This window comes from Dunckerocampus dactyliophorus, chromosome 4 (assembly GCF_027744805.1).
Source record: "Dunckerocampus dactyliophorus isolate RoL2022-P2 chromosome 4, RoL_Ddac_1.1, whole genome shotgun sequence".
NCBI classification, from domain to species: Eukaryota; Metazoa; Chordata; class Actinopteri; order Syngnathiformes; family Syngnathidae; genus Dunckerocampus; species Dunckerocampus dactyliophorus.
In genome coordinates this window covers 1,024,142-1,038,840 of record NC_072822.1, presented here as the reverse complement: position 1 = coordinate 1,038,840, position 14,699 = coordinate 1,024,142, and the positions used below count along the sequence as shown (strand labels likewise).

The window sequence follows — 14,699 nt, the reverse complement described above, 5'->3', positions numbered from 1 at the left end:
AATATATCTGGATAGCTAATACGTCGCATCCGTACGGTACGGAGCCCCGGAGGGGACATGGAGAAAAAAAATATAATGGGTAAAAAAAACCCCAAAAAACTTTTGCGTTCCCTCGCAAAACAACATAGAGCGGAACAAATACCAACTAGTGCTGAGGGAAAGAAAAAGGAGACACAACATGTCCAGAGAGCGCTCTCAACCTGTGGGTACCCACGGTGGGCTTTTAACAAATGTCAAAAGAAGAGAGTAGGGAAAGAAACCCAAAAGCCCACAGAAGCAAAAAGGAGAGGAGTGGTAGTCCCTTATGTAGCGGGGGTCTCCGAAAAACTCCAGAGGATCTTATGGCAACACAAAATTCCTACCTATTTCAAACCAGTAAATACCCTGAGACAAAAACTAGTGCATCCTAAAGACAAGGCTCCAATGTGGTCTATTCCATCCACTGTAAAGATGAGGAATGCAAAGAGCACTACATTGGGGAAACTAAGAAAATGCTCCAAAAAAGGCTTTATCAACACCGCAGGGACAATTCTAGTGGTCCTCAATCAGCAGTACATCTACACCTTAAAGCAACCACTCTTTTCAGGACAGCGAGGTAAAGATTTTGGCCAAAGAAAACAGATGGTTTGAAAGAGGAGTAAAGGAAGCTATTTTTGTCAAACAACAGAAGCCATCATTGAATCGGAATGGTGGTTTGAGGTTTAATTTGGACCCTGTGTTCAGCAGGTTACTGAGACCAAAACCCACAGCTCTTAGTCTTGCAAATGAGGTGGAGCCAGGGCCGAGCCAGAACAATAGATGCTAACGAGCCAGTATCAGAGTCGTTCATACCCAACTCAGGGAGCGACACTTCCCTTTTATCGGAGGTGCTAATGGCAGGAGAGGATTAGACCTCAACTCCTCCCAGGCTTAGTGTAAGGAACCAATAGGAGGAGGGTGTTGGCACACCAATTCCACCCACTCGTACTGTATTTAAGGCCTAAGCTACCAGCACTTATTAGTTCGCTGACGAAGCTCTTCGGATGAGGAGCGAAACGTCCGACACCTTCTTCACAGAAGTACAGATGACGTCTCAAGAAGCCTTTCCCTCGATGGACAACTCCTGTACGACTGAGAGCCTACACAGACCTATCACACTTGTGTTTTTTTCCTACATCTCTCACAACATAATTTGCAAAAAACATGCAAACTCGCCAACAACGTCATCTATGGCCTTCCAGGACAGCCAATAGATACTTCTCTTTCTGAGGAGTTGTCAACATTGATGCCAACCGCCATAATACAGATGAAGAAGAAGACATTTGTAGAAGGTCCCTGCGCTCCGGTCTCGCTGCCGGCTTCTCACAGAGATCAATATAAGTCAGACTGCACAGAACACGGCTCGTTTTGATAAAAACTGGGTTATAGCTGTTTGTCTGTATTGCCACGGTTGGAAAGAGGTATGGTTTGCTGTGTTAGAGACATTCACTTGGGAGTTATTGATCCCGGAAGTGTGAATATGTCAATATGTTTCCATCTTTACCACGGTCGCTTTTGCGTTCCCTCGCAAAACAGTTTTGTGTTATCTCGCAAAAGTTTTGCGAGGGAACGCAAAAGTTCTTTTTTTTTTTTTTTACCCATCATATTTTCTTTTCTCCATGTCCCCTCCGGGGCTCCGTATCGTACACCCGCCCGTGCAAGCCGCTGAAGCCAAAGAGACGCCATCTTGCTACTCACATCGCGACTCTATTGGCACAGCGTACATAGTGTACAAAGCAGATGAAGAGGCTGGCAGAGCATCTACAATGTATATTTGACATTAAAAAGTGGGGAGATTCTCCCATTCCTTCAAGTAACGCAACCTTCGTCCCTTAAAAACCATTTGATACGTTATTCTCTATCTTTTGGCTATATTAAATGTACCTTTTCCCCTTCCAATTCTCATTGCCTTTGGGACAAAATCCTACTGTGCACCCTGGCTCAGCACTCCCCTATAGCAATGATAGTTTTACTCCTCTAGAAAGAGATTTTCATTTGAACTGCATATCCCATCCCTTTTTTCCACTAAAATCCATGGTCATTGTATTGTATTGTATTGTTGTATTGTATGTACTTTATTGATCCCACAGCGGGGAAATTTACTTGTTACAGCAGATCCTTTACTTTTTATTCTTACTTTCATACAATTCACTATGCTCCCGTCTGTACAAAATATGAATCATAAAAGAGACAAGTTTTAAAATCATTTAACATTTTGATGATTTTTTTTTCCGTTTGTGTTATGAAATAGAAATAACCTCTTTTCTGATATAGAAATATATTTGAACAAAAACCACAGGAATAATATGTGATAACCATAATGTGTAATAACCATAAACACACACACACAGAAAAAAACAACAACACTGAAACAAAACCATATGCTTTGGGTAAGACAATACGTTGTTTGCAATCTCAAACATACCGGTATGCGTGTTCAGTAATATTATTTTCCAGAACATATCATATGAATGAATCCTTTTGCGTCAGTCATTCAGCAGCAAAAATAAAAAAGGTTGTTTATCCAAATGAAGGGTCATGCGGGGTCAATTGTATGCAAACTGGCCTGCTAACTGCACTGTATACAACGCCTGGTAAGCATCATGGAAGCACTGACGTTCTCCCATTCCTTCAAGTAACGCAACCTTCGTCCCTTAAAGAAATACATATATCATGATAGAACAAAAAACCCTCTTAGCTATTATAGAGCTATATAAACCTATCAATTCTGGACATACATTTAATCAGAGGAATTTTACACGGTCGAAAATATCTGAGAGATCGACAGTGCAAAACCCTTAAATGATCAATCATAAATCTACATTTCAATCATACTTACACGTGAAATGTTCGTCCACAGCCTTTCAACTGGGGATTTGTGCAGTTAATAGCTGCACATGCAGGCATCTTAAGTCGAAATTTGTGTCCAATCCGAATTAATAAAAGAAGTTCACCACGAATGCAAAAGCTTGTCGAAAAGTGTTTCTTGCGAGTAGCAATATGGCGGCCGTGTGGCTTCACAAGTCATCGCCAATGAGCTATCCAGATATATTATACAGATCAATGGTACCACCGTCATCCCTCGTTTATAGCAGTTAATTGGTTCCGGACCCGCGAAATAATAAATTGAGTTAAAAAAACAAAAACAAAACCTGTTTATGACTTTCTAAATATGGTTTTAAACATCAAACCGCATGTAGACATGAAATAACACCTCTATAGTCACCTTTACACTCCTTATTCATTGGTTACACCACATTGCAACTTGAGACGGCCACTGGCTAGCGAGCTAACCCGTTAGCCTCACATTTATTTCTTCTCATCAAAAACTTAGCACTTACCATTTAATGTGCTTTAAAAATCTGCTCTACAAAAGTAGGCAACACAAAGACAAATTCTTTTATAAACTTGTATGTTTATTCATATATACATTAATATATTAATCTATAACCAAGAGAGGAGGGAATGTACAATGCAAAAGAAAACCTCATATATACAAATCAATAAATAAAAACAAATATCACCTGGGACAGGCGTGTGCATTTGACACAGCTTTTGTGTGTTTTCTACACATTTTTGTGTTCTTGGGGTAGTAGTAGTAGTAGTAGTAGTAAAAGAGACTGCAGTTAGAAAAAGGTTGTCAATCTTTTAGTTCCGATGGAAAAATGGCACCCGAGCACGGCGGAGGGCAAGAAAACCACAACAGAAACCACACACACACGCACGCACATCAGAGCACCACAGGAGCATCAGTTCAACAACGGCTTCATCACCATGGAAACGCCGGCCGCACAGAGAAATTCACAATATGCCTTTTCTTCTTGAGTCGCACACGCACACACACCGTGCAATGTAGAGGTGACTTGCTGAAGTGGGATGGGGAACTAGGAGGGAAAACTGGCCTTAATCTGCACTTGGGGAAAAGTTGGCAGCTGAGAAAGGAAAAAACAACAACAAAAAAAATCCACCACAACTTTTTCCAACATCACCCTTCATCCCCAAGTCTTCTCATCTGTTTTTTTTCCGGGACAAAAGTAAAAAAAAACAAAAAACAAAAAACGCCAAACAACTTGTTTGGCACCACCACTATTCGCCGCGCCCGTCCTGACAACGTGAGCGAGCCCTCGAGTGTTCACAGTGATGGACTTGGGGCAGAGGGTGGAGGAGGCGGGTCATGTGATCTGCTCGTCACCGTATCGACTTTCCGCCTTCATCCGCGGTTCATTCGACCATTGTGACCATGCGGCGTGCGTGACAAAAGAACCCCAGCAAAAAGGCAAAAGATGGAGGCAGTGGCATCAGGCCAACGTCTTGTGGCAGTGAAGAGAAAAAACAATCCAAACTGGTGCTTCTCCTACATTTCCCATAATGCATTAGCCCCTTCACAACCCAAACACTTAGCAGTATTATTGTTTTTTCACCCCCCACTCACACAGAGAGAGGAAAGACACGGGCGTGGTGAGGGAACAGAGCGTCACAGTGAGCGCTTCTTTTGGGAGGCTTGAGCCGCCATGTTGGAAGAATGAGCATCTAGTGGTTTCATCTACGCCACACAAAATATCATGAGATGAAACGTTGAAATGATCAGATCCAAACTACGCATGCGCAGCTCCCATCTCATCATTTCCACTTCTCATATTTTCAACCTTTTCTCATAATTTAGACCTTCTATCTCATCATTTCTTCTTCTTATCCCATGAATGACTTTATCACATCATTTCAACTTTCTTTTATCTCATAGTTGACTTTATCTCATCATTTTGACTTTTTATCTCAGAATTTCAACGTTTTATCTCTTTGATTTCAACTTCATCTCAATTGACTTTTTCTCATGCCTTTTATCTCAATTATTAATTTATTTTTAAATTTCAACATTTTTTATCTCATAATTGACTTATTTCTCATAACTGAATTTTTAAAATCTCAATTATAACTTTTATCTAGGAATTTCAACATTTTATCTCAATTTCACCTTTTTTTTGTCATAATTGACTTTTTTCCCCTCATAACTGATTTTTTAATCTCATAATTTTGACCTTTTATCTCAGAATTTCAACATTTTATCTTGTAATTTCGACTTTCTATCTCATAATTATGACTTTCCTATCTCATAATTTCAACTTCTCATAATTATGACTTTTTATCTACTAATTATCACGATGTCAGAATTTTCTACTTTCTAATCATTTCTTCTTCTTATCCCATAAATGACTTTATCTCATAATTTCACCTTTTTAAAATCTCATAATTGACTTTTTTTCCCTCATAAATGACTTTATCTCATAATTTTGACTTTTTATCTTGGAATTTCAATATTTTATCTCTGTCATTTTGACTTTCTATCTCATAATTTCTTCTTTTTATGCCATAAATGACTTTTATCTCATAGTTTTAACTTTTTAAAATCTCATAATTATGACTTATCCCAGAATTTAAACTTTGTCTTGTAATTTCACATTTTTATCTCAGAATTATGACTTTCCATCTCATAATTTCCACTTTTTCATCACAGAATTGTGTCTTCCAATTTGGATTTGTTTTTCCAGTGGTGTAAACGGGCTCAAGTGCATAAAAAAGTGGTTTGACATGCTTTGAAATAAAGTCCAGTGGTACATAAGAATTGTAGTGCTGAACATGTGGACAGTAACGGGGTGAGAGCTTCCTCTGCGAGGGGGTGGGGATAGAGATATGGGAGTTTTTCCAAGATGGCGGCGGGTGCAAGGAACGCAGCTGATTGGACCTCTTGAGAAAGATAATTAGCAGCACCATCATCAGAGCGGAGAGGCAAAACTGTACAAAGTCTTGAGGGAAACACTGTACACGTACGTACACACTTGCTCTCGGCTCCGCCCGTCCTCACACAGGAAATCATGTCATGTGACATTCACACTACGGCAGCGTTGAAGAGCTGCCAGTAAACATTCAAACTCCTGGGAATTGTTTATGGAGACTCCACGCCAGCAGGGGGCCAGCAAGTAAAAAAAAAAAGAAAAAAAAAAGTGCGTCACTTGAAAGTGTCAGTGATGTAAACAAAGAGGGATCAGGACTCCGCCCCTACAAATACTTCCTGTTTGAAACACACGCACGCACGCACGCACGCACGCACGCACGCACGCACGCACGCACGCACGCACGCACGCACACACACACACACACACACACACACACACACGGTCTCCTGTAGCAAACGTTGCCAAGTGCTCAAGGAGCTCCTTAAGGCCCTCTTCAGAAAATCCCTTTGGCGATTTTCAGTCCCTTTTGCTTCATGCGAGGCAGCGTGGAGCTGGCCACGTTCTTGGCGCGCACGGCCCGCGCCGGCCCCCGCTTCTTCAGGACAAAGTCGTAGTTGGCGCTGGAGTTCATGGCGTAGAAGACGTTGGCGTTGTCGGGGATTCGGAGCTCTGAGGGGCAAGAGGGCGGACGGACGGGTGAGAGACAGCGGACGTGAGAGATTTGGTGGACGTGCGCCACGTTACCTTTGTCTTCCGAGATCTTCTGCACCAGCTCGTAGTCCTCCGTCTTCTCACGCTCCAGGTTGTGTTTGATCATGGCCTTCCTGATGACGGCCGGCGTCTTGTCTTGACTGGTCACCTGCAGGCAAGGGACAAACAAACCAAAAAAAGTCAGGCGCTGGGTGAAAACGGTGGACACTCCTTCCCGCGTGCTGCTCGCTCGCTCACCAGGATGCTCTTGTACATGTTCCCGTTCTCCACGTCCAGGCTGACCCGGATGATGCAGCAGTCGTCCACCTGCTGGTTGTACAGCGGCAGTGACAGCGTGGAGTAGTTGGACACGGCCGACGCCGAGCGCTTGTGCGAGCGCGAAGAGGCGGACAGCGGCGTGGACGACGACACCGAGGAGGAGGAGGCCGTGCTGGAGCCCGAAGCCGAGCCCGAGCTGGAGCCCATCCCAGACGTGTCCAAAGAGGACAGGGACGTGCACTCCCAGAACTGCACCCGTTCCACAGGCAAGCGAGACTTTTAGTCATGGTGGACAAGGGGGCGTGACAGATGCGCTTGGTCCCGCCTCCTCATCAGTCGGTGTTTCCCATAGACTCAGCCAAGTTTTTTTTTTTTATGTTTATATTAAGGAAGGAGGGGCTGCATACGGAAAAATGTCAAGAAAAGTCTTATTTATCTTTATTGTCATTACAGCTTGGACATAACCTAATTAGCAACTTTAGTCTTTGTGCCTTCAAATATTACCACCTTGAACAAAAACAATACGTTGTAGTATTCAACTTTGCTGCTTTTCCTTGCAATATTGTCAATTTAATATTTCATCTTTATTCTCATAAAAAGATTGCACCTTTTTTTCAGTTTTTTGCTTTTAACAAATATTTGAACCTTCTTCTCGTGTAATATGATGTCTTTGTTAGAATATTTTCACTTTATTATCCTAACATTACATTTTTTAGCCAACCAAATATTTCTAAAATTGAAACTTTATTCTTTGTTTTGCTTCATGATATCACCCTTTCATAAAAAAAATATACACACTGTGTATATATATGTTATATAATGACTTGAATCTTCTAATATATCATCTTTATTCTTGTAAAATTTGTATTTTTTCTTGTTAGACCACGGCTTCATCCTCGTAGAACTGCAATTTTTTCCTCCTTAGAATGACTTTTTTCTCTTAATATTTTGACTTTATTCTCATAAAATTACTTTTTTTCTTGTTAGAATACAACTTTTTTCCTCTTAACATTTCAACTTTATTCTCGTAAAATTAGTTTTCTCTCTCGTTAGACTACAACTTCTTTGTCTTCATATTTTCACTTTATTCTCAGAAAATGATAACTTTTTTTCTCACTGCAATGCAATTTTTTTTCTGTTAATATTTTGACTTAATTTTATTGTGACTTTTTTCTCTTAATATTTGGACTTTATTCTCATAAAATTGCACTTTTTTCTCATTAAAATACACCTTTTTTTCTTAATATTTGGACTTTATTCTTGTAAAATTGTGACTTCTTTCTCTTAATATTTTGACTTTATTCTTGTTTAATTGCAATTTCTTTCTCCTTAAAATATGACTTTTTTTCCTCTTCATATTTTGAGTTTATTCTTGTAAAATTAACCCCCCCACGTTTGCTGTTTTTGTTTTTAATTGTCTTTCTTCTTGTAATTGTCATAATTCTGACGTTATTCCCATCATTTTTTCACTTCATTCTCGTAATACTCTTAACTTTTTCCGCAACCACATTTCCCAAAAATTCCAACTTTTAAGTTTTTCATAATATTGTCTTATCTTTTTTTCGATAATATATCGATTTGATGCAATAAAAACGAGGTTATTTTTCCTAATAATATAAAGCGTTTCTACTTGTAAAATGAAATAAAGTGAATTTTCTTCTCTTAATATTTTCACTTTATTCTTGTAAAATTACTGCAGATTTTTCCATATTTTCTGTTTTTCCCCTATTTTTCCAATCTAGTGAAGACATTTTTGACAACTCTTGACAGGAAACGCTCTTCTCAATGAGCAGCCGGTGCTGCTGTGGGCCCCTCCCCCCATCTAAAAGCACTCTCGAGCGGCTCCGTCTTGTTTGTGACATTTCAAAGCCAAAAAGAAGCTTGTCATGCGTGATTACATCAACCCGCCGCCGCCACAAATCGATGGCAGTCCCGTGGGAAACACCGAGTCCTTGTCTTCCAGGAAGGATGCCAGGAGAAGAAGAGCTACTTTTACCGTGGACGTGGTGTCTGCAGATGGAGCTTCTCTTCCCAACGCGGAAACAGAAAGCTTGACGGAAGGTGTGGACGTCTAAATCCAAACACAAACACAAAGCGTCAACCACAGAAGGTGCGCTGCCGTGAAGCTCATCTGTCAGACCCTCCTCACCTTCCTCTCGTGTCCCTCCGGGGAGTCGGACAAGAAGCTGGCGTTGACGTCCTCCAGGTCCGAGCCGCTGGAGCTGACCGAGGTGACGCTAAGGGCGTCACCGCTGTCCCCGCCGCCTCCTTGGTATGTCCTGAAGTGGGCGTGGTCAAAGGACTTGGAGTGAGAGCCCACCGCGCCGGGACCGCCCTCCGCCAACTGACGACTGCAGAGACACAAAGTTTACACGCAAACTAACTCAATAACTAACTGACTTACGCACACTTTATCGACACACAACATCTGGCAACAAAGATTCCTTAAATCTAAAAAAGAATACCATAAAAATAACATTAAAAATAATAACAAGGATCAAAGAAATACAAGACTGTCTTTTCGATTTGGAAAAAATAAGGCTCTATTTTTTTATTGTACTTAAATATATTTTAATCAGTATAGAAAATGAACCAAAAAATATTAAAAGTAATGTAAAAATAGAAAGACATTTTCTGTCAAAACTGACATTTGATTGAAAATTGACAGAACAAATCCATTTACCAAGAAAGATTACATAAAAACTTGTATGTTAACTTCAAATAGATATATTTAAGTAAGTTTTGAAAATTTGATATGACTATATATTTTTTTATATTAAAAATAGCAAAATAAAAATGATACAGAATTACGTCAAAATTGACCAAACAAACACATTTAGAAAGAACTTTCAGATTTTTTAAAAAAAGTATTTTTTTATATTAATACATCTAAATCAGAAAAAAAATAATTATATATATATATATATTTAAACAACAAAATAAAAATTATAAAGACATTTTCTGTCAAAATTGACAGAACAAATACGTCTAGCAAGAATGATTGTCTTTTTGATTTTTAAGAATTATTTTATTTTTCTTAAACTGTTTGAGAAGCAGCATAGAAAATGGATGTTTTTCAATTAATACAAATAGTGCATATTTAAATTACTTTAACAATTTTTAAAAATATTTATGTATTCTTAAAAATATTACAAATAAATGAAATTCATTTTCTGTCAAAATTGACAAAACGAATACATTTAGCAAGATCTTTTAAAAAAATATATATTTTTATTATGATTTTGAAAATATACTATAAATAAATTTATAGTATATTACTATAAATACTATAAATATATTTAGAGAACCCAAAAAAATAAATAAAAATTTGTATCTTTTTTTTCAAAATATATTAAAACTAATAAATATTGAAAGAACAAATACATTTAGCAAAAAAAAAAAACAATGATTTCATTTTCTTACATTATTTTGATAAATAAATAAAAGGTATGAGGTGTACTATATATGAAGTACAAAAATGAAGAATGTATATAAAAGAAATAATGTATACAGTTTATTTTTTTAAAAAGTGTGTTATTGACAGGCGTTATTTCCAGGCTTTTGCGGGCCACATAAAATGACGTGGTGGGCCGAATCCGCCGGTTGTTTTTTTCCAGGTCTTATTGAACACTTTTGGAGATGCTAACATGAACGCGTGCATCGCTCTTCTCAACGAGCAGCGGGTCCTGCTGTGCCGGTACGTTTGTGTATGTCCGACATGAAGGAATGATGGGCGTGTTCACGGATGGATAGCATGATCGCCAAGCTGGCCGACTTACTCGCTCCAGCGCTTCATGATTCCTCCGTTCTTCTTGGCCCGGAGGGTGTTGCTGGCCGACTCGGACAGCGGCTCGATGTCACATGACAGCTGGTAGCTGTGGGAGGAGAATGTTGGCGTCATGCGACAACACCACCCTTTCGTTTGAGCCGCCGGGCTCACCTCTCAGCCTCGCTGAGCTTCTCCACGCCAGCGAACCACTCTCGGAAGTGTCCATCTTGCGTGAAGCTGTAGTTGTTGGAGGCCAACTGCAGCAGTTTGATCTGCGCGATCACCTCAAACTCCTGCGCACGGGAAAACACACACACACACACACACACACACACACACGTCGGACCGCTGCCAGACTTTGCCTGCTTACGGGAAAAGCTACACGCACCTTTCTTCTCTTCTCAAAGTTGATCAGACCACCCTGAAAGACACACATAACTCTTTCACTGACACCGCCACAACTTTCTTAACACACATGCCGGTACTTCATTCATGCTCACCTCCGTGTAGTCCTTCATGGCCGTGTCCATCATCACCAGGTCCGTCAGGAAGGTTCCCAGGTAGGGAATGGTCCCCTGCATCACCCCCTGAGCAAAAAGCACAATCAGTGCACCTTCACAAGGTCACGTGACACGTGATTTTCACCCCTCTCCCGTCCCTTTCGCTACCACTGGAGAGGGACCACGTGTCGCTATGGTAACTGCTCCAAACAGGAAGTGACACTGGGAGTTCAGAGTTGACTATGAGCTTGGCGTGGCTTATGGCTACACTACGTCTAAGTACACAAAACACTGAGTGCAAGTACACAAGTGTGCACACACGCAATCGAAGTACAAACCTGTGCACATATGCACACAAAAGACGACGTGGAAGTACACGAGTGTGCACTCATGCACTCAACAGTAAGTGTAGCAATCACAAGACTAAGTGTAAGTAGGCAAAAGACTAAATCAAAGTTTAAAAAAAGTCTGCACTTATGCACTCCAAAGACTAAGTCGAAGTACACAAAGACTAAGTGTACGCACACAAGTATGCACTTATGCACTCACAAGAGTAAGCATGTACATAAGTGTGTGTACTTATGCACTCTAAAAGCTTTAGTGTAAAAGACTTAAGTGTAAATACGCAAAAGTGGATATTCACAAAAGAGTAAGTAGACAAATGCGTACTTATGCATTCAAGACTAAGTAAGTAGACAAGTGTGCAATTATGCACTCAAAAGCCTAAGTGTAAGTAGACAAGTGTGTACTTATGCACTCACAAGACTAAGTAAGTAGACAAGTGTGCACTTATGCACTCAAAAGACTAAGTGTAAGCGAACAAGTGTGTACTTATGCACTGAAAAGAGTAAGTGTGTGTAGGAAAGGAGCTTGTGGTGTTTTCTAATGAGGGTAGATGATGATGATGATGAAGGTGAAGGTGAAGGTGAAGCGTCCTGACCAGGTCTCTCTGCTGCTGGTGTCTCCTCTGAGCGCGTTTGGGATTAATCTCCAGCGTGGCAAACTTGGAAGTGCCCTCCTGAGAGACAACACACAAAGTGTACGTTTTCATGTTGCTTATTTGATGACAGCAAAGCAAGCTCAGCTTCGCCACAAATAGATTTGGCCGCCGCTCATGAGCAGGGACCGACGAACAACCAATGGAACAGTTGTTTTTTTATGCAAATTAAACAATGACATCATGACGCACCCACGACCACAAATAGATTGCAGTCCTGTGGGAAACACTCTGTACTGCCACCCACAGGACGGGAGTGGAATGAGCTCCCCTCGCATAGTGATGTAACCCACAAGTGCCTGCTAGAAGCTGATAGCGTGATGTCACACCCGGGGTGGGAGGTGTTCCCGGACACCCGGCAGTTATCTACGCCGGCCAGAGGGGGCCTCCATGACGTCACGGCACGGGTTTCCCCCTGACACGGTTTAAAGATGAGGAAGTCCACGTTGTGTTGTGTTGTGCAACAGTTGGCCCCACATGAAACCACTACGTTCATCAGGACTTGGACCTCGTGAAGAAATGGCTGCGTCTCACCTTGACCAGCAGCTCTCGGCTGAGCGAGTAGTTGTTGTCGTCGGAGAAGATCTCAGAAAGCTCGCGGAACGTGCGGAAGCTCTCCCTGCGGGCGGATGAGGAGGTGATTACTTAAAAGGGTACGTTTGCAGAAGGAGGGGCGTTCCAACCGACCGAGAAACTTCCTCCCAGGTCCTCTTCAGGCGATGGACAGCGTTGCACTGCAGGGCTGAGAGGATGGCTCGCAAGGACGAGAAGTTCTTCAGGATCCGACACTCCTGAAAGGCAGCAGGAAGGATGAGGCAGTCAGGACGCCATCGTAAAATAAAAAAAAAAAAAAAAGTATATGGTTGCAATCGAGGAGCGTGTGTGCTGACCCGGGCCACGTCGATCCACCTCTCCAGCAGCCGAGCTCTCTGGTTGGCCTTCAGCGTGGGGTTGCTGAGGCAGGTGGTGATGACGCAGTTGGTGACCGAGTTGAACTGGGCCACCGTGGCTCTGATGGTGGGCGCCAGGTGCTCCTTGCCCTTCTTGTCCCGCTGAGACCAGATGCCCCCGAGGCAGTGGTACGGGACCACCTTCTTGAACAGGTCCTGCACAGCCAGACAGGACGGCGTGGAGGTAAATCAAAACGCGAAGCAACGCTAGTAGCGTGCATGCTAGGCCAAGGGAACGGCGGCGCTCACCGCGTCCATCAGCGTGAACTGCTCGGCCACCATGATGGGGTCAAAAGACAGGAAACTGAAGGCAGGGAGCTCGTCCTCAAAGCCGCTCTCTTCCTGCGTGGCGAAGGGACAGCCGATGTGTTCCCCTGACGAGAGAAGACACACCCAATGATTTTCTCTTATCATGTCGACTATATCAGGGAATAAGAGTGTAATTATTATTTATTATAATTGTTATTTCATGTCTAGAAGGCTCTAATAATGTTTAAACACAGATTTAGAAGGTCGTAAACAAGTCTTCTATGTATTATTGTCTAATATGTTTACTATATTAGGTAATAGGTGGGTACAGGTGACTATAGGGGTGTTATTTCATGGCTCGAGGGCTCTAATAATGTTAAAATGCATATTTAGAAGGTTGTAAACAAGTCTTCTATGCAATATTTTCTCTTCTTATGTCACTATATAGGGTAATAGGAGTGTAAACCTGACTATAGGGGTGTTGTCTCATGGCTAGAGGGCTGTAATAATGCTAAAATGCGTATTTAAAAGGTCATAAATAAGTCTTGTATGTCTAATTTTCTCTTATTATCGCTACTATATTGGGTAATAAAAGTGTAAAGGTTAAAAAGCATATTTAGAAGGCGGTAAACAGGTTTTCTATGCTGTAACTGCCAAAATATTGCATTTAAAAATCTGGAATCCCATTATACAGAAATTCACTTATCACAGTTGCGTCTGGAACCAATGAACAGCGATAAACTAGGGTTTACTCCATTGCAGCCCTTACGACATCGTATGGACTTTCATTCCGATACAAGTGAATGAAAGCACCGTCACGGGTGTGGTTCTGACGTTTCAATGAGCGCTCAACCAAAGCTGAGGTCCTAATTACCGTCAGTGTCGGGCTCGCACTGCTGCCGGCGGTGGAAGTGGGCCAGCAGGTTGCGGGCGCGGCGCTCCAGGTCAGAGCCGGGGAAATGAAGGTGAAGGTAGGACAGGAGCTGGTGCAGGCAGTCGTAGTTTGGAGGACTCCAGAAGTCCTCAGAGTACTGGTCCAGCCAGGCGCCCAGGATGGACGACACCGTGCTGTGACGGAACATGAAAGCGCTCAGGTAACAAGCATCTCTCTCATGTACGCAGCAGCGTAAATATTCAACACATGTTTCACAGTCATTTGAGGAATGTCTAAACCAGCTTTCTTATCAGCGGTGTGCAGTGATGCTGTGACAAAGCCACAAAGAATGAACTAGCTGATGAAGACCAAGGTGAAGGCGAAGGCCGGCGAGTGTCTCACTTTCTCAACTCTGTGCGCTCGTCCTGGGAGACGCGATGCGCCGCCGCCACTGGAACGTTCTGAAGCCTTGCATACCTGCAAGAGAGCACAATGGCGTCTCAGATACTCAAGAAAAAACATTTGCAATAAAATCCTAGCTTTTTGCTTTCTTTGCAGTGCCACAATGTTCCTCAGGGGGCAACAGTGAGCAACAGAGATCCTTTAGCTACTTCCTGCCTCACGCTCAGCCACAGGTATTA

General features: G+C 41.9%; 1 protein-coding gene across 4 annotated transcripts in view; it reads right to left on the bottom strand.

The window, feature by feature from the left end:
• Window positions 1-3,412: 3,412 nt before the first annotated feature.
• The window catches only part of LOC129179304 (ral guanine nucleotide dissociation stimulator-like), a 30,805-nt gene continuing 19,518 nt past the window's right edge, over window positions 3,413-14,699 (bottom strand). For 3 of the 4 annotated variants that reach the window (XM_054772392.1, XM_054772394.1, XM_054772391.1), the window contains 16 exons: window positions 14,461-14,535; window positions 14,059-14,252; window positions 13,185-13,309; window positions 12,876-13,091; window positions 12,673-12,776; window positions 12,520-12,604; window positions 11,929-12,006; window positions 10,989-11,075; window positions 10,877-10,909; window positions 10,660-10,781; window positions 10,499-10,594; window positions 8,869-9,070; window positions 8,716-8,790; window positions 6,699-6,968; window positions 6,495-6,609; window positions 3,413-6,419 (listed from right to left, as the gene is read on the bottom strand). In XM_054772392.1, the coding sequence (XP_054628367.1) occupies window positions 6,244-6,419; window positions 6,495-6,609; window positions 6,699-6,968; window positions 8,716-8,790; window positions 8,869-9,070; window positions 10,499-10,594; window positions 10,660-10,781; window positions 10,877-10,909; window positions 10,989-11,075; window positions 11,929-12,006; window positions 12,520-12,604; window positions 12,673-12,776; window positions 12,876-13,091; window positions 13,185-13,309; window positions 14,059-14,252; window positions 14,461-14,535 (2,053 nt within the window). In that variant the 3' untranslated portion in view covers window positions 3,413-6,243. The remainder of the gene's footprint in view (window positions 6,420-6,494; window positions 6,610-6,698; window positions 6,969-8,715; window positions 8,791-8,868; window positions 9,071-10,498; window positions 10,595-10,659; window positions 10,782-10,876; window positions 10,910-10,988; window positions 11,076-11,928; window positions 12,007-12,519; window positions 12,605-12,672; window positions 12,777-12,875; window positions 13,092-13,184; window positions 13,310-14,058; window positions 14,253-14,460; window positions 14,536-14,699) is intronic. The other variant, XM_054772395.1, reaches the window with a different exon arrangement.